At 40.6% G+C, this 19,679-nt stretch overlaps 1 protein-coding gene across 4 annotated transcripts in view; it reads right to left on the reverse strand.

Moving 5' to 3' along the window:
- The window catches only part of drpr (draper), a 36,459-nt gene that overhangs the window by 11,042 nt on the left and 5,738 nt on the right, over window positions 1-19,679 (reverse strand). The window contains exons 1-16 of one of the 4 annotated variants that reach the window (XM_066300413.1): window positions 19,412-19,434; window positions 17,447-17,529; window positions 17,032-17,225; window positions 6,966-7,261; window positions 4,980-5,223; window positions 4,502-4,760; window positions 4,107-4,318; window positions 3,816-4,057; window positions 3,599-3,760; window positions 3,272-3,436; window positions 2,825-3,031; window positions 2,611-2,766; window positions 2,384-2,560; window positions 1,924-2,247; window positions 1,010-1,189; window positions 818-958 (exon numbers count right to left, since the gene is read on the reverse strand). In XM_066300413.1, the coding sequence (XP_066156510.1) occupies window positions 818-958; window positions 1,010-1,189; window positions 1,924-2,247; window positions 2,384-2,560; window positions 2,611-2,766; window positions 2,825-3,031; window positions 3,272-3,436; window positions 3,599-3,760; window positions 3,816-4,057; window positions 4,107-4,318; window positions 4,502-4,760; window positions 4,980-5,223; window positions 6,966-7,261; window positions 17,032-17,123 (2,857 nt within the window). In that variant the 5' untranslated portion in view covers window positions 17,124-17,225; window positions 17,447-17,529; window positions 19,412-19,434. Of the gene's footprint in view, window positions 1-708; window positions 741-817; window positions 959-1,009; window positions 1,190-1,923; window positions 2,248-2,383; window positions 2,561-2,610; window positions 2,767-2,824; window positions 3,032-3,271; window positions 3,437-3,598; window positions 3,761-3,815; window positions 4,058-4,106; window positions 4,319-4,501; window positions 4,761-4,979; window positions 5,224-6,965; window positions 7,262-17,031; window positions 17,226-17,446; window positions 17,530-17,588; window positions 17,722-19,411; window positions 19,435-19,679 lie in introns of those variants that run through there. The other 3 variants (XM_066300412.1, XM_066300414.1, XM_066300411.1) reach the window with 3 other exon arrangements.

Raw genomic sequence — 19,679 nt, forward strand, 5'->3', positions numbered from 1 at the left:
CAATGCCGATTACTTCCTCCTCTAGCAGTAGCAACAGCTTGCAGACGTCGAGGCACACTTTCAATCAAAGTTTGGATCGAATTCCGCGCTAAATTGTCCCATTCCTGCACCAACATGTCAGGAGCTCTAAAATTTCTAGGAGCAGCCCTAGACTTTCTCGGCAAGCGTGTCGTCATCTTATCCCAAAGATGCTCTATCAGATCGAAGTCCGGAATTCCAGCCGGCGAGACAAATCGCGTGTTCTCCATCTTGTCAAGAAAAGCGGGAACCGTGCGAACAGTGCGGGGCCGCGCACTATCACGCTTAGAGGTTGCATTTCCTTTAAAAATAACCTGGAAAGGTACGTGGTCTTGTAGAAACTCTATCGGATACCCGTCCGCATTCACAGTCCCGTTTTGGACGATGACTAACTCCATATGAGTTTCAGGAAGAATTTCCCCACGTCATAAGTGAGTCTCCCCCAAACGGAGGTTTTCTTTGCTGATCGCTCATGGAAATGTGTGACTCGTGTCAAGATCGTTTTGGATTTGGAAGAGAAACTATTCCAAACTGGCAAAGAGCTCCCCTGAATTCGTTAGTGCGAGCTTTAACGAGTTTTTTTAGTCACTCTAATTTTACACCCGGGAGTGTATAAAGAAAACGGTGCCAAAAAGAAAAAACAAATACGTGTGGCATTTTAGATTAGAAAGATCGCTACAGCCAACTTACATGACGACTCTATTATTTCCATTTGACGAAGCCTACATCAAAAAGAAAATTCTAAATAATTTGTTATCACCATTACACGCATCTTCCCTCACGGTTGCGAACTACTTACCGATGTCTTTGACATCCTTTTGCTTGATTTCATCATAGACGTGATCCAGTTTATCGATGCTGTGATAGATGTTCGGATTCGTGGCGTCTGCGTCTTTATTTTTCAGCCTCCTCAGCTCGTCGACGTTGGTACCGTAAGCTCCTGAAGATGTAAAAAATAAAGGGGAGCTCGAAACGGTGCGATTTCGGGCACCTTTGGGAATAAAGTCCTCGTCGTCGGTGGAGCAACACGCTATTCCCAATCTAGCACGTTCCATGTTCGAGGGCTTCTCCAGGTTGTTGACTATACGCTTCGCGTTGTTGAGCAACGTTTCGTTGTCACGTTTTATGACTCCTTGGTACGTGTATACGGGATTGTCAAAGTGGTTTTGGTCTGAAAATAAAAACAGGGAATCGATATGGGACAAAAACGAAATTTGAATAATATTAAAATTTCAAAAAGGCGCTTTTTGACCCCGAAAGACGTGCTTTGACTGCATTTACGTCGCACAACGCTTCGCAGTTCTTTCAGATTGAAATAGTGCTTTCTATTAGGTGAAAAATACGATATTCTATAGAGAAAGGAGAACAACTTTTCATGATTTTCCCCGCAATTACATTGTTTTGTTAGTTCTGATTTGAGCTCTCTATTAAGTAAAAAAAATCACTTTTTGACACCTAAAAATCAATTTTGAGTCTGTTTACATCTTGCGTTACATTAACCCTAGAAAATTCCGGGTTTTTTTAATTCCTCAAAAAAGCATTCCATATTACCACCAAGGTTTTTGACTATGTTGACAACGTCCATTTCCATGCAGCATTAAAATTAATGGCCTTGTCGAGCTCTAAAAGATAAGTTTTCGTACGCGGAACCGTCAAATTTTCTTCATAAAAGGCTAAAAAGGTGCTAGAAATAAAACAGTTCTCAAATTGCATGAACCTTAGCCCTCAAATGAGACGTTCAGTAATCGACAATTGGAAGACATACTTAGGTATTTATACTGACTCAGTTTTGAACTACTAGGAAATCTTAAGATATTGAAATTAAATTTGTGTTCGAAGAATACCCATAGCTGACTAAGCCAACGCCTCGTTCATCACGTCACTTACGACAGCTCATTCACTTACCAGGTGCAAACCCGGACGGATTTGCTATGTACTGTACATGAGCAATTTCAGTCTTCAAGTTAGACACCCTGCGTTTGTAGTAGAAGATGACCAGGAAGACGATGGTGGCGAAAATTGCAAACACCATAACAACAGCCACCACAATTCCGGCATTGCTGCCCTCAGATTCTTTGTTCAGCAAACGCAACAAATTCGATTCATCGCATTTCGGTCCGGTGAAACCGTGCCGACATATGCAACCCTCTGACGGATGACAGATGAAGTTGTCGTTTTGACACTCGCACGGCTGCATGCAGTGGTCACCATAGTAACCCTCAGGACAAACTAAAAAAGAAGAGAAGATACTGCATCAACGTACTGCTAGCTTTACCAAGAAAATGGTTTCCGTAAGAACCGTGAAACTCGCTAATACTTTATTTAAACGTTTTGATTTCTATATTTATTTAGGAAGGGAACTTACTCTCTGTGCATTGGGTTCCCGTCCATCCCGGTTTGCACCTACAAACGCCGTCGTTCCTCCTGCATTCTCCACCGTTTTGGCACTTGCAGTATTGACTGCAGTTCATGCCGAAGCTGCCAGGTTTGCATGGGGAGCTGCAGTGAGAACCCATCCATCCGGGGAGGCACTGGCATTCACCTACCGTAAAAAATTGAGCATAATTTTACACCAAAACAAACCTAACTTACCAGTAACGTGATGGCAATCGCCGCCATTCCTGCAAGAACAATTCTGCTTGCAGTTCTTTCCGAAAGTGTGAATTGGACAGGGATGATCGCATGTCAAGCCCAAATAACCCGGTGGGCAAACGTATTCCCCGGTAACGTGATCGCATGTCCGATTTCCTGATAAAAACAATTAAGACGAAAATGTGGTAAAGCCTGAGAATTAGAGTTAAGTTACCTATGGACACTTCAGGGCACTTTTGCTTGCATCCGATACCGTACCAGCCGATGTCGCAGGACTGCGTGCAATCCTCGCCCTGCCACCCCCGTGAACAGTAGCATTTTCCACTCTCCGGGTCGCAGGAGCTGTTGTTTTTGCAGTTGCAATCCTGGTCGCAATTGGGGCCGAACTTGCCCTCCGGACATTGGGTTTCACATTTCACACCTGGGGGGGTTTGTACCATTTAGCTTTCTATATTTTTTGGAAATAAGAATTTCCTGTGACAACAGCACAGACAGATACGTTCACCCTGTACACCCAACTAACAACATTGTTAAATGGGCATCGTGACCGATCTTTCTACAGCAAACAACTAAACTTAAACAAAGTCGGGACGTTTACGTTACTTTCGCTCTAAGCACTACGGAATCTCGCAAACGTGACTAGAAAAAAATAACTTGTTACCTTTCCATTCAAGCTTACAGATACATTTCCCAGTGACTGCGTCGCAGCCCAAGTTGTTATCGTCCTGACACTGACAAACCTGCTCGCAGTTGACACCAAAATACCCGGTTTGGCATTTGCTTTCGCACAAAGGTCCCGTGAACCCGGCTGCACAAGTACAGGTTCCTACGCAATAACACAAAAAACCAACAATGATCGCATGCAAAAAAATTCGTGCAAGGGCAAAGGGATACAGCCTTTAGGAACCATTAAAGAAAACTAAAGTAAAACTTCATATTCAGCTTTCGCAGCTTTCTACATAAATCAAAATAATGAGTATCAGCTAACCATTGACGGGGTTACAAGAAGCACCATTCCTACAATCGCATTTGTTCTTGCACTGCATACCATATTGATTGTTACTACAGGGTCGGTCGCACTGCTGGCCCTCCCAACCGGGTGGACACTGGCACTGGCCTGTTTCCGTGGAACAGGACGCCCCATTTTTGCCTTCAAGACATATTTGCGATTACTTAGTATTCAAACAAAAAGAAAACAGACATACAATCACAGGGATGGGCGCAGTCCATTCCGTAAGTGCCGCTGGGGCAAGGTTGTTCGCATTGCTTCCCGGTAAAACCGGGTCCACACAGACAAGTCCCGTTGACTGGGGAGCACTGAGCGTTGTTCTCGCATTTGCAAATTCCAGAGCAACCTTTTCCGTAAGTTAAAATAGGGCAAGGTCTCGAGCAGTCTTTGCTATTCCAGCCGGGTTTGCAGTCGCAATCGCCCGTCGAAGCGTGGCACCTGAAAAGCGAGATTAACTCCAATTCGATTGGTTCAATATTGATCATACAACTGAGTATTTTCCGAGTTGCACTCGCAAGACTTCTGGCATTTAGGGCCCCACAAGCCATCGGGGCAGGACCGTTGATCGCAAAGATTCCCGGTCCATCCTTGGGAGCACACGCAGGAGCCATCTTTGTTGGAACATTTTGCCCCATTTTGACAGATGCAGTTGTTCCTGCAGTCTTTGCCCCATTTGCCTTCAGGGCACACGTCCAAGCACTGCAAATTGCCCGGTTAGTTAATAGAAAAAAAACTATCCGGCATCGCCCATCGTGTGGGTCAAGATAAAACTAAGGTTCGGTTTTTGGTAAGGAGATTTCGTAGCGAATGCCAGAGTCCTGCTAGTATGGACATCAGTTTAACCCTACGATTTTAAAATTGGTCAGAAATGAATTAATTTACCCGATCTCCCGTGAATCCTGGCAAACACTCGCAGGTACCGTTGATGTGATGGCACGAAGCCCCGTTGAAACAGTCACACTTCTGCGAGCAACCATCGCCCCAGAAGCCAAAGGGACAGCGATTGGCGCATACTTGTCCAGTCCATCCCGCCTTGCAAAAGCAGCTACCAGTCACTGAGTCGCAAGTACCACCATTTTGACAAGGACATTTCGACTTGCAGTAGTCACCGTGGGTTCCGATTGGACAGGGATCGTCGCAACTAGGGAAAAAAATAAAAAACTTAAATAAAAATGATTATTTCTCTCGTTACAGGAAGGCTATTGAGACGCCATCACCTAAGTTCTTTTAGGAAACAATGAGCTAGATCAGATCACTCCCCGTGAGCTGACTTTCCACCAATACGGATCGTTAAAGATCACCCGACAGAGACTAATTTGATTGAGATTTTGTTTTTCTGAAAATCTAGGATCAAACTTACAGCGGTCCAGTGTAGCCAGGGTGACATTTACACTTTCCAGATACGTGATCGCAATCGCCATTTTCGCATCTACATTCCTCCAAACAGTCCTGTCCGTAGCTGCCTTGTGGACAACTTTTCTGGCAAAACTGTCCTATCCAACCTCTGGAGCAACTGCAATGCCCGTCGAACGGATCGCAAGTTGAGTTGTTTTCACATTTGCACTTGTTTTGGCACTCGCGGCCCCACTGTCCCTTTGGACAACCTGCGGAAGGCGTAATGGTGAAGATTGTTTGGATTTTAGGCGCAGAGGTGAGGACCGTGACTTGCAAGCAAACCCAGTTCGCGGCCCCTCCACTGGTCGCAATCGATTATTACAGAGAGGAAGAATGAAACTGAGCACGAATAATTACATAATAAAGCAGATAATTGAAAAAATAGAGCATTTTTTTTTCGGGGTAGAAAAGGGCTCGATCACTGATCTACCTGTTAGAGTCGGTTTTGCCTCTGCATTTGGACATCGATCCAGAGCTAGTTTTTATATTAAACAAGCAAACACAAGGAGTAAGTTATGGGATTGTGATTTAACGAAATACATAAACAATGCGGTAGCGCTTGCGCAGAACATTTGCAATTGAATGAAAGAAATATTTCTTAGAAATGCATCAAAGCTGAGATAATCGCGGAAATATCAGTAGTACATGATCAATCGGTATTTCTCAATAGAAAAGTGCAGTAAATGCATTCGGTTGCATCATTGGCTAACATTTCTCGTATCACCCTTTGTCTAGCTGAATATTGTAGATAGACATACATAACATAGAGAGGTGAAACATGGCGGTACTGCAATGTCCTACAATTCAACGGGAATGAATGAAACAGCAGCTCTCGTAGCTCCCCTTCAAGAAGATATTTTCAATGTCTTGTTGGGTAAAAGTAGACATTTTGAAGATCCGTAGAGCGTTGGAAATCGAACTTTAGGACACACATGTTGGGCAGGTTTCTCAACCTTAGCTAACCGGTAGAACTCCGAATTCCAACGAAATCTCGCAGTGGCCTGAAGCAGGCAAAGGCCTTTTAATTGATTTAACTGTCTCAAAAGGCGCCAGCAGAGTTTAAGGAATGACCATCTACCTCTGCATCGACGTAACAAAGTCTTCTCCATTTTAATGGGGAACTAGGACGACGAAATCAAAACTGAAGGGTAACAGGAACCACTTAATTCGACTGCGGCACAGATTTTGCCGATTTAAAAAGAGAAACTCGACCGCTGAAGTAACAAAGAAACAACGGGGAAGAGAAAATAGAGGTCGAGGGGTGAAGATGTGGAGAAAAAAGGCACAAATAGCCGCAATTGACCAATATCGCTCGCAATGGACCGATGCTAACCAATGACGTCGTGGCGACCGGGCAATACTGAGTGCAAGAATAAAATCGTTGCACCCATCGAAATCTTGAAAAATCATCTTGGAGTAATGCACATCAACATTAAACTCACTGACCTAGCTGCCTTCAGTTATTCCTGAAGGCTTGCCGAGCTGCAGTGCTGGGGAAGAACACCATTCAGTGGATGAGAATTACAATTACCAATAAACCTCCTATTTGGCAGTCTTGCGAAATTTCTTCACCGTCGAAGATTACATCCTTCACCTGCACCTCCAAAACATTCACCATCGAGTGCAGAAGAAGTTTGAGAATGATTGAACGAAGACACGCTATGACCGGAGACGTCACAACGGTGGCTTTGAAGAAGGAATTCAAGAAAGGAGGATGAAAGAAAGAGTACCTCCGAAAGGCGAATGCCATTAGAGTAACCTAATGACCATTGTAGACAGACTGAAAAATGTATGATTTTTTTTCAGATCAAAAAGGTACTAAAGCATAAAGGGGGGATATGCGCGGCGCGATTCGCGAGCATTCGCCGGCATTTTACAAATTCTCTTATAACTCTCGACTTAATTGTTTCTGGGAAAGGAAAATAAGGTTCTATGATACATAAATACTCACTGATATCACAGTTAGGTCCTCCGTAACCTGTCTCGCACTGACAGGTTTCAGGGGCGGTACAGGACCCATGCAGGCACTCAGTGGAACACACAGGAAGACAGCGGTTTTCAGCGGCATTTTTGGCATACCCTTTGCAGCATTCTTCCACCGGGCGCATCTTCACCAATTGTTGATCTTTGTAGACGGTCCTGAACTTGATTTTGTACTTGGAGCATCTTGGAGGGACGTTAAGACACCAAACGAACTCTCGAACTTGATATGGTTGCTCTTCGGATATTCGTACACTGACGGTGTAGCTGAAAATGATTAAAAATGTGTCTTTTGGTGGTGGACGAAAACGATAATACCTTGAGAGGATCGCATGGTAAAAGTCAAAAGTTATCTTATAAATAGATTGAACCTCTTTATATACAGGGTCTTTCCTAAGTACGGTACATAACATCGGGAGCGTATTCTGCAGCTAAAATGAAAGTAATTTTGTTACATAAACTATATCCCAACAATGCTTCGTTGCGGAAATACAGGGTGTGAAAATTTCTTTAAAAAATTGTAATTTTTTACATTACATTTTTTACATACATAAAAATTACAATTTTTTAAAGAAATTTTCACACCCTGTATTTCCGCAACGAAGCATTGTTGGGATATAGTTTATGTAACAAAATTACTTTCATTTTAGCTGCAGAATACGCTCCCGATGTTATGTACCGTACTTAGGAAAGACCCTGTATAGTGTTAAAAAGTGTTTATCGTACAACAAAACGAAGCTTTTTTGATGAATTTCTACATTATCTCGATTTATTCGTGAGTTGTAAATACAACTAAGAACGCCCTTCCTTTAACTTGACAAAACATTCTCGGCAACCAGAAAAGATAAAGTTTAATTCAAAGTGTGGCTTCCACGATTATCGATTGCAACCCTAATTCTGCGGTTCATGCTCAAAATGATATTTCCGCTTGTGGTATTCTTCCGACAGTAGCTCCCGGAATCGAAGGGCACCGTGAATATCGGCCATATGTGACGAAACCCTTCTTTGAAACCTGTCCCATGCATGGTCAATCGAATTCAGATCTGGCGATTGTGCTGGCTATGGCAGTGCGACAATTCCTTCGTCGGACAACCAGTCTATCACAACAGCGGCAATGTGATCGAGCGTTATCATCGAGCATGAAAAGAAAGTTTTCCCCAACAGCGCCAGTAAACAGTCGGATTGTAGGGTCGAGAATGGTATAGATGTACTGCAAAGCTGTTGGAAATCGATATTGGGAAAACGAGGTCGGTTCTACCATCAATCATTATTCCGGCCCATAGCATGATTGTACCATCTCTATATGAATGGACTTCCTGGATATGTAAAAATACAATGTTTCCAGACCGTCTTTACACTTTTATTCGATGAGAACCTGGGTGAAATCCAAATTTGGATTCGTCAGGGAATAAAAGTGCAGCCCAATCAATTTCTTATTCCTTATTCGTTATTCTTGACTACAGTCGAATCTTGCAGCGCGATTGCCTCTAGAAAGAGGTGGACATCTCAGTGGTCTTCAATTATGAAAATTGGTTTCACGTGGATGATTTCTAACAGTATCTCGGTTTAGTCACGTATTGCGATCATTGTAAATTTGCATTGGAATTTTGTAATGTATGTTTTAATTCATTCTAACTTTTACATACGCGTAACAAAATCGTTTATATACTTTTAGATTTTTTCAATCAATTGAAATACAGTGCGGGACAAAACTATTGGCACCCTTTGGTAATATCCATATTTGCAATTTATTACTTGTTAAAAAAGTCATACAATGTTAACGCAGGCGCAACTAATACGTTAAGACATGAGGTTCAAAATAAATTAGTTCTCATTGGTTTTGCTATTTGCTGGTGCACCGAAACCAGTCAGTTTGTGTTAGAGCTTCTGGCGTGCCAGTACTTTTGCCCCTCACTGTATATACACAGAGTGAGCACCAATATAGCGCAGTATAAGCTACAACTGAAATTGTACGTTATAAATTTTATGATTTTTTAAAATCATCCTTATCTCTTCCGATTTGTGCAGATCGCGCAAGCGTCTTTTGGTGGTCTAACTGCGCCTGCTGATTAGGCTGAAATTCCCCTTTAGATTTATCGTTGTCAGAGCCTATTCCATTGGAATTCTGGCAACGCCGCAGAAATCATTTCTGTCACGTTCAGTCAAAATGGCTGAAATAATACTTCACAGTTATATTTAATCTTTACACGACCTCATGTGGAGCAGCATTGACATGGTTTAGCTGACAAAGCCGTGTTCTTCTCAAATGTTCTCAACAGCAGATATACAAATGTTACGCTCAAATCTGAAGACCTTGCAATATGATTCATCCACTTCGTGTATTGCTCATTGCATCGACCACAAGCTTCAGGAAGTGTCTGATACTCTGCGTACCATTAACGCATTGAATGGTTAATAACACTTTTTGCTCCTACTTGATCGTATAATTACGTAAGTTTATTAGTCTAAGCAAATCGTGGTACTACAATTACGTTCTAATTGCAATTATGTACGTACACCGACTGCTTTACTTTCAAGGAACATAATGCTTACAGTTTATTCTCACTTGGCTGTTAGCAAACCGAGTTCGGACTTAAATTAAAAGGAAATTGTCATTAAGAATCGCGACCTTGATTACCTGATAACCATAGTCTAAAGGTTCGAGAACATAATGGTGGTAAACAATGAAATGGAACAATAAGGCTTTTTCTGGGCGACACGTGATTTTCAATGCGAAACGATTAAGCTATGAGTAAGAAAATTAAACAGAAATAGCAGGGAAATGAAGATGTAGTTGGGAATCATTATGGGTGTATCAAAGCGAGGCAATAGTGGTAGCATATGCATTTAAATACTAGGTGTTTACCAATATTTGCCTTCCTTAGATAGTATATCAGTTTAGATGGATAAGTTTGGTATCTATGTTATTAGCGACAAAATCACCGAGAAAAAATACTTTAAATCGTGTATTGCTTAACAACGTACACGCTGGCGCACTCGCCCATTGCAACCGACCATTGGCGTACTTACGCAAGCTTACCAACTCCCTAGCTCGCTATTCGTTTTCTAAAATAAGATTTGCGCGCCAATGTACCTCTCGCCTTACGAAACTACTATTACCAACACGAGTTGCCCCAAATCGTTGAATTTTACGTGAGCGTCCCAATGAATTCCGGAATTTCACCTGACCCTTCAGAATTGCACAAGTTTTGAGGGTTTTTCCGATTACATATTATTGGGTCGTTCGATAATCAAGGTCATTTTATTCTCCTAGACGGATTAATTTATATTTATATCGAGTGATAGTGATCTCGTCGCATGTGCCATTTTAAAGGCTATGTTTCAGGCTTTTTTCGATCGAAAATCGAACGCGATTAGTCAACAAGAAGTCGTTTAAAATTTAAGTTGAAGATGGACAGTCGAAGTGAGCATCATCGACACATTTCATTATTTCACTTTCGAAAGGGCAAAGATGCAGCACGAGCTCAGAAGGAATTGTGCGAAGTCCATGGTGAGGGCTGCCTCACTGAACGCCACTGCCGGCGTCGGTTTTCTCGCTTTCCTTCCGGAAATTTTAATGTCCAACACGCTGGACGCCCAATCACCATTGGTAACGATAAACTTAAGGCCTCAATCGAAGCTGATCGGCGTATGACAACTCGAGAGATGGCAGAAAAGTTGATTCGGTCGTTTCTCTGCGTTTAAAAGAGCTTGAGTACGTCAGCAAATCGGATGTTTGGGTTCCTCACGAATTGAAGGAAACTCACCTCACCCAACGCATTGACATAAGCGATTCTTCGCTGAATCGCAACCAAAACGACCCACTTCTAAAAAGAGTCGTAACGGGTGATGAAAAATGGATCGTCTACGATGACGTAGTCCGAAAACGATCATGGACCAAACAAGATAAACCTGCGCAATCGACGTCCAAAGCCAACATTCATCAAACGAAGATTTTGCTATCTGTGCGGTGGGACTACCAGGGTATTCTTTGCTTTGAACTGCGTCCGAGAAACCAAACTATTGATTCGAATGTTTACTGTCGTCGGCTGTCGAAATTGAACGAAGAAATCGAAAGAAAACGGCCTGAACTCGCCAATCGCAAAGGGGCACTGGTCCATCATGATGACGCTGGACCCCTTACGTCTTTAATAACACATCAAAAATTATTGGAACTAAATTGGGAACCGATACCTCGTCCACCATATTGCCCTGACTTAGCGCCATCAGATTATTATTTGTTTCGTTCTCTTCAAAATCACTTGAATGGTAAAAATTCCGATTCTGATCGAGCCGTTAAAAATGAGTTAAATCAATTTTTTACTTCTAAAAATCGAGGCTTTTTCGAACGCGGAGTTTTCCCAACTTGCCGAGAGATGGCGAAAGGTTATCCACCAAGATGGCCGCCACATCATCGATTAATATTTATTATTAATATTGGTATATTCACTTTGAAAAAATATAGAAAATACGACATTAATTATCGAACAACCCGATAAAATATTCTTATTTAATGCGGAATTTTACTAGAAACTGTTATGTGACTATTAGGCCTAGCGCGTGCTTGAAACTAAAAAATCGCAGCGATCGAATAGTGACAACCGTCCCTGCGAGGATAGTCCCAGAGGTACCTGGCCTGTCACATAGAGGGCGATTTTGTTGTTGAGATTTTGCCCATATTACAAAAACCTAACCTTGAAAATCTTACGTCTTGATTTGTATGAAAATTTTGATTTTCGTATTCATCAACACATTCGACAACCACTATCGGGAGAAAGCTGATAATGAAACATTTTTAGTACACTTTTTGTCTCACTTTTTACTGGTGCGAGCGGTATTTTTGGTCGACGAGTGGTTTTTGACATATCATGAATTACTTTGGATCTTCTTAAAAGAGCCCCACTACACTCTTGCAAAAATTGAAATCTACTTGAGGCTTGTGCCAGTATTTTCGTGGATTTAATATGAATAAAAGGGAAAAAAAACCTTTTCCATCTAAGGAAGCTCTAACTGCTTTGCCACGTCAAGTCAACAGAAGCCAGATAACATTTTGTTAATTTATTGTTTACTTAATCCTCTAATTTTATTAAAAGAGGAAGGACAGTCCCAGAAGTAGCCGACCTGACATATAGATAGCGCTTTTTTCGTTAAAAATTTGCCTAAATTACAAAGACTTAAAATTAAAATGTTTATTGTCGAAAGTTTGAGGGTGCCACGTCGACTTGTGTTGGTTTTGTGGCCGTTTTTAGTGAACACTTTTAGAGGTTCCGTGAACATGGAAAAAATTGGTCTCCGACCCACGATTCAATACTTTCACTTGAAAGGTCCAGCATCAAAACAGAGCTAGATTCTACTCTGCGAGAACTCTGTCCTTCGTCGACAACTGCAAAATATTGGTCGGCAGAGTTTAAACGAGCGTGAACTGTCAAGACGAACTACGCAGTGGTCGACCCGACAACACTCCAGATCTGACCACGGCAGATATTGTGGTGAGAATCTCCAGAACTGTATTGGAAGATGGGCGTTTCAAAAAGTACTGTACATCACATTTTGACCGAACCATTGGATATGTGAAGGCTCTGTATCAGATTTCGCAGCAATGGAGCCGAGTTTTTGCGACGACTCGCGATCAAGGATGAAACGTGGGCTCTGTATTTCGCATCGAGACGAAAGTGGGGTCAAAACAAAGGGCTCAAATGGGATAATCGGCCTCAGTAAAGGCGAAAACCGTTCCATCAACTGGAAAGGTGATGGCGTTCGTTTTTCGGGATGCACGTGGGGTCATTTTAACCGACTATCTCCCTAACGCAAAAAAAATTAATGGAGAATATTGCGAAGAAACTTGGAAAAAGCCACCGCACTTGGCAAAGTCTTGTTTACCAAGACGACCAGTCCGCGCTACCGTCATGTCGAACTTCCAACTGAATCAACTTGATTCCGAACTTCTTCGTCGGCCCCCCTGTTCGCCAGATTTAGTCCCCTCGGATTATTTTTTTTATCCAAACTTAGAAAAACAGCTCGGTGGAACGAGATTTGACGGTAAGGAAGATTTGGAGTCCGGCGTTAATGCCTTTTTGGAAACATGCGAATCTTTTTGCTATGAAGAGGGTATAAAAGCCATAGAACGTCGCCGGGAAAAATGGGTTAATCCCAAAAAAGACTATGTCGAAATACAATGTGATATTTCCTAAAGTTTTTAGCCCTTCAAGCGTGAGGCCGAGTACTTTTGGGACTATCCTCGTATGTATAGTTTATTTTATAATGTTACATACAAAGTTTTTTGTGAGTTATTTATACCATTTTTGACCTGTTAGATAATTTTGGCTAAAATTGATGTGAAAAAAGAGCGAAACGCACGGCATAGGATCTGTATGACTAATTTTCAAAATCCCCTTCAAATGTTTATGTTGTTATTAATAGAAGTAATTTAGTAATTTCGCAAGATTAATATTTCCTTTGTGAGCGCCAATTTATCCTTATCTGCAAGTATTTTTTTTCGACAAAAATTATGATATTTCTTTAATTCAAGTATTGATAATAATACATAATCGTCAACTGTATACAGGGCGTCCCAAAAATTTTCCACCAAACTTTGAGGGGCGATGGAGGACGTCAATGCGAACTTTTGCCTTTAATGAGCATGCGCCCGTAAACAAACCGTTTGAGCTGCAGGGCAAATGAGATATCTTAAGTCACATAAAATAACGAAATTAATTCTAAATTTAATTGGAAATCGCTGTGTTTCGTTCGGAAAGTTATTTGTTTCCATTATGGTTATTGCAGGAGAGCATCAACATTTCTTTATCACAATTGGGGATTCCAAAGATTGCAATCTTAACGCCGTAACACGTATTGTTTATACGTACATTATCATGATTTAGCTGGCACAGTAACGTTACATTTATTGAGTGGTAAATCGAAATTGTTGTTGAAAATGGACGTCAATTTCTCATCTGAAGGACTTGCCGGCACGGACCTTGCTTAAGGTCCAGCAAATTCTAATGGAAGAAAAGCCGCACGCTTGTATGAGCAAAGATGTCGGGGACGCCGGCACCCGCGTCATACAAACTTTGCTTCCGTCCACCGATGCCTCAGAGAAAGCGGAAACCTGAAGCGTCCTGGTGATGGTGGTCGTACAAGGACAGTTCGTACGGTTGAATTTGAAGGAGTTTTACACTATGTGGAAGGAAAGCAATCCAGAAGTGTTCGCGCAGGTGCGCACCATATGGGATCCTTCAAGTCGACGGTAAAGGGTGTGGGGCATGAACGACTCTTCTGCTCTTACCGTTTACAACGCGGACGAGCTTTACGTCCTGAAAATTAACCACATTGCTTTGCTCTTTGCCAATGGTTTTTACGTCACAACTTAATGGAACCTCATTTCAGGAGAATAGTTTTATTTACCGACGAAGCATGTTTCACGCACGATGATTATTTTAACAGTAGACACGGCCACATCTGGAACGATGAAAATCCTTATGCTGTGGCCTCTACGAAACACCAGCAACAATTTTACATAAACCTGCGGGCTGGTATCGTTTAAGAGAGTCTAATAGTTCACTTGGTGCCGGCTTGTTTGAACGCGCACATTCATCTGCATTTTCTGGGAAACGTTTCGCCACAGGTGCCAGCAAATGTTCCTTCAGACGTTCGAACTAATCTGTGGTTTCGACATGACGGGGCTTCTCCACATTTTTATTTAAACGTGCGTCAGCACTCGAATCGGCGATTTCCCAACCGGCTGATCGGCAGAGGGGATGGTCCCGTAACCCAGCCCGCGCGCCTTCCTGATCTCAACCCTCTGGACTTTTTCCTTTGGCGTTACCTCAAACGTCTGTTCCGCGACACGACTATTCGTGATGAGGAGGGTCTCTAGCAAGACCACTGGCCAATTGTGCACATCCAGGATCTATTCCTGAAATATTCGATAGGGTCCACGAGTCAATGGATCGACGGTGCAATCTTTGCATTGCATTGCAATGGTCCACATTTTGAACAATTATCGCAAGATGTTTTTTATTTATCAATAAAACAAAGTTCAATAAGAAAAAAACTGATCATAACTACTAAAACCATATTGCCTTTTTTCTGTCCAAGCGATTCATGTACGAACGTATGTCAATTCAAGAAAAAAGTTTATGCTGACGTCCCTCATCGCCCCGCAAAGTTTGTCAGTATATTTTTGGAACACCCTGTATATACGTATATATATATATGCAGGGTGGGGCACCAAGAGCGCCTCGGGGTATTACGTCCTTATTAATAATTTGATTGAAAATTGTTTTTAGAGGTGTATGTAGGACCTCATTAAAAATATTTTCATTTATACAGGGTGTATATAAAAAAAGAGAAATCTCAAACATATGTTCTTTTTTAATGGTACACCCTATATTTTATTGCATATTTGGAATTTTAAGAAGAGAATAGTACAAGTTTGTATCACACCTTGGGTCTGAAACGATCCTCTTCTCGAGAAATTTTAGAAGATATGAAAATGCAAGAGTTAAGGAAAAATCTTTTTTGCTAGGTGAAATGAGTTACCTGGCTATTATTTTTTTACTAAACCGATATACAGGGTAAGCAAAAAGAGTGGCCAAATTTTACTCCCCTATAATTTAGCATAACTTTCTTATTTCCAATGGAATATACTATACATTTTTATGTATTACTTAGAATCACTACTCAATTCCCTTCCAATTGATACTATAGCGTTCTATACCCATCTTTTACCGTTTTCCCATGATATGAAATTTTATTTAATTTTCAATAATAATTTCCATTATCATGCTGATGAAAAGCCATTAGTTTTCCGCACGGTCGATCGACAGCACAGACGGTCCCTTAATGTGTGGGGTGGAATTTTAAATGCTTCTTCTTTACAGGACCTTACTATTTTGAAGGCAATTTAACTGGACAAGTGTCCAAAGACTTTATCGAAAATGGACTTCTAGAATTATTGGAAGCAATACCATTAACAGCTGAAAGAAAAACGTGGTTTCAGTTAGATGGAGCGCCCGCACATTTCAATGGAGATGCGAGAGAAGTTCTCAACACCGTGTTTCCCCGAAGACGGATTGGGCGAAGCGGTCCGCAGTTGTGGCCCGCAAGATCGCCCGATTTTACCTCTATGGATTTTTTTGTGTGGGGCTACATTAAAGATGCAGTGTACAAATTGCCACCAGCAACAAAGGAGGACACGAAAATCCGAATTCAAAACGCGTTCAAAGAAATCACACCAGGCATGTTATCAAAAGTGAAATTTTCTTTTCAAAAGCGTATCCGATTATGCATTGAAAATGATCGTTTCGAGCATTTACTGTAAATTTTAAATTTTTTTGGGAATCTGCTAAACTGTAATAAACACTTTTAAAACTCGTCCCCTATGATTAGCGTTCTTTAATAACCATAGCAACCAATCCGAGGCATAATTCGTTTTATTTAATGTTGTTATTGAAAATTCAATAAAATTTCGTATTATGGGAAAACGGCAAAAGATGGGTATAGAACGTAATTGAAAGGGAATTGATTGGTGATTCTAAGTAATACATAAAAATGTATAGTATATTCCATTGGAAATAAGGAAGTTATGCTAAATTATAGGGGAGTAAAATTTGGCCACTCTTTTTGCTTACCCTGTATATCGGTTTAGTATAAAAAATAATAGCCAGGTAACTCATTTCACCTAGCAAAAAAGATTTTTCCTTAACTCTTGCATTTTTATATTTTCTAAAATTTCTCGAGATTAGGATCGTTTTAGACCCAAGGTGTGATACAAACTTGTACTATTCTCTTCTTAGAATTCCAAATATGCAATAAAATATAGGGTGTACCATAAAAAAAACATATGTTTGAGATTTCTCTTTTTTTATATACACCCTGTATAAATGAAAATATTTTTAATGAGGTCCTACATACACCTCTAAAAACAATTTTCAATCAAATTATTAATAAGGACGCAATACCCCGAGACGCTCTCGGTGCCCCACCCTGTATATACATGGTATATCGTTCTTTATCGTTAATCAAGAAAAACTTACGTTTCCTGTCTGGTGCAAACGTTGGGTCCCTCGAGCGCAGACGACGATTCCCTGAAAAAAGCGGCGAGTACCACGAAGGCGCACCACAACATTTTCTTATCCACGACTGGTTCGAAATCACCTCAATTTCATTCCATAGTAATGGTAAAAGTCTATTGAAATTCTCACTCAGTAATATCGACTCCCGATATCATCTGTAACAATATTAATACTAATTGTATTTACTCGGTGAATCACTTGCTAAGCAAAACAAACCATATACACATATAAAATTATATATATATATATATATATATATATATATATAACTTGTGGTGTATGCACAATGTGATAACACTGAAGGTCGTTCTTTGTTCTATGGACTTCCCCTATGGGTAAATGCACGGAAAGTCCAATTTCTCTAGTACGAACTTACCAGAATCTTGGACAAATGCGGGAAAGTTAATCCCATGTGGACTTTAAGAATACGACTGCAAACAGGTTGGCTTGACCGCGGTCCTGTAAGAAGAACATTACTAATGGAGTATTTGCGTGATTAAATGTATAATTAGATTTACATGATTCATAGCTTGAATTTTTCTTGGAAAAAAAAATAAAAGTAAGTCGAGTAAATGGTATCCGAACAAAATCACTTGACTTGCGTTATTGGTTAGCACTCACTAGGTCACCGGTTGTGACGTTCGGCCAGTGGGCTGTTAAACAACAGTTAAGATTCTTTTTAATTCGATAGACGCTCGTAACTTGGGTATGTAAAGTAGTTCGTTAACACGTTTTAATTCTTGATAATTTTAATGAAAAACAGTTGTGTGGAGGGGCATTGTTGCTGGGTTATTGTTAGCTAAACGAACTACCTATAATAGTGCTGGTCTGAGTTAAATACAGTGGTCAAGATAATTATAGCAACTTTTTAAACTAGGAAGTGAAAATATTACAATTATTTCGTTGCAGAACAACTCTTGTGAGGTGTAACATACCATCATGGAGATATGGCAGGAGGCGATAATACTCGGCAGAATAATTAAAAAATGCTAATAGTTCCTTATCCATGTACGCACCATTTTCCATGTACATGGCATTTGTACATGTAAATTTCCTGCTTTGACATCGTATGCCGCGAATTTAATTTTTGGAATTTCGTGCACCTACTTTCCTCAAGACCCTGTACAAAAAAATGCCAATTCGGTCGGCAGCCATTTACAAAGGTTTTTTTAGGCCATCTACCATTCTATGCTGCGTATCTTTTTTTGGAACACCCTGTATAAATTCCGACACTTAATTTAAATTGATTCTTCAGTTCTTTAGCGCTTTGGTCCCCAGCAATACCCTCGTATCTATCGCCGTTTTCGTGGGGCTCGCAGAAATATTTACGGTTGCAAACTGGGAATGTAAAGGAGGCAAGGAGAGGACCATCCGGCACAGTTATCGACCGTCTGCAGCAACTCGCGACATTTAATCAAATTTAGTCAATAAATCTAAAGTAAAATTGCAAAAATCGTTGAAAATGTGCCACCCTGTAGATCGGAAATTATGCGTTTTTGACCTTCGGTCTATCAGCATTTTTCCATTACTTTACGCAGCACTGCCGTCCCCTTAAATGTTTCCATGATAATACGTTGCGCTCTGTAGTCAGAAGTTACAAGATGACTATCAATTTTGACCATTTTCGACTCTTTACCTTTTTAAAACTTATCTCAAAAATACCACCATGGGTTGGAGCTTCTAGCAATTGATCTATTATATTTGCGAATTCGAACGCGTAATTTTATTGATAAAAATTTATATTTTGTGTGATAGCCGCGGCATTTTACAATTTTCTGGCATCGCCTGGGGGCCGACTTAACCAACTTTGAAATTGTGGTATCGTCAACGTTTTTCCGGACATTTTTCGATTCGTTGCCCGAATTATTCACGTTGAGACGATTCCCAAACTGACTTTTCCTCATCTGCAGTCTCGAAGAGATTTTCTGTGGGATTTAAGTCTGGACGATGAGGAGGCCACACCAATTTTTTTTTTTTTTTTTTTTTTTTTTTTTAAAGCGAACCAAGCTGACAAATATCGAGATTTACATTTTGGGCAAAAACCTTGTTAGAAAAAGTGTGAAAGCACGATATCATCAGCAAAAAGAACCGCAAAAAAAAACAAAAAAACTGCAAAATTAATAAAAACAAAGACAGTTTAAAGCGAAAACTCCCTGATATCTGGAACAGTACTGATTGTGGAACAGAATATATAAAAAATCGTTAAAAGCCTGCCAGACCTTCTTAAAAGTGTTATAAACTCCAAAGGAGGCTCGAGCGAATATTAATTTTTACTAAAATTGAGTGTTTTTTACGTAATACGTACGAACACTGTTACGAGCCCGATTCAATTGTTTCTTACCAAAAAATGAAAATTTCCTAATATTACCGCATGTATCGGTAGTAAAATGTAGATGAGTCCAAACGATTGTATTTCTAACACACATTTCTGCTAATAAGTCATCTTATTAAAAATTAATAGGCGAAAATCTGCCATTTAAAACGGACAATGAGCGACTGGGTGTATGTACCAGGGCAATTTCGGTGATTTACTGAAGAATTTCGAGATCTCTGGGTTTAAATTTACGTGGCTTATTTATAGTTTTGGCAACGTGCGAATGGGACTTACA

This window comes from Euwallacea fornicatus, chromosome 36 (assembly GCF_040115645.1).
Source record: "Euwallacea fornicatus isolate EFF26 chromosome 36, ASM4011564v1, whole genome shotgun sequence".
Taxonomy (NCBI): domain Eukaryota; kingdom Metazoa; phylum Arthropoda; class Insecta; order Coleoptera; family Curculionidae; genus Euwallacea; species Euwallacea fornicatus.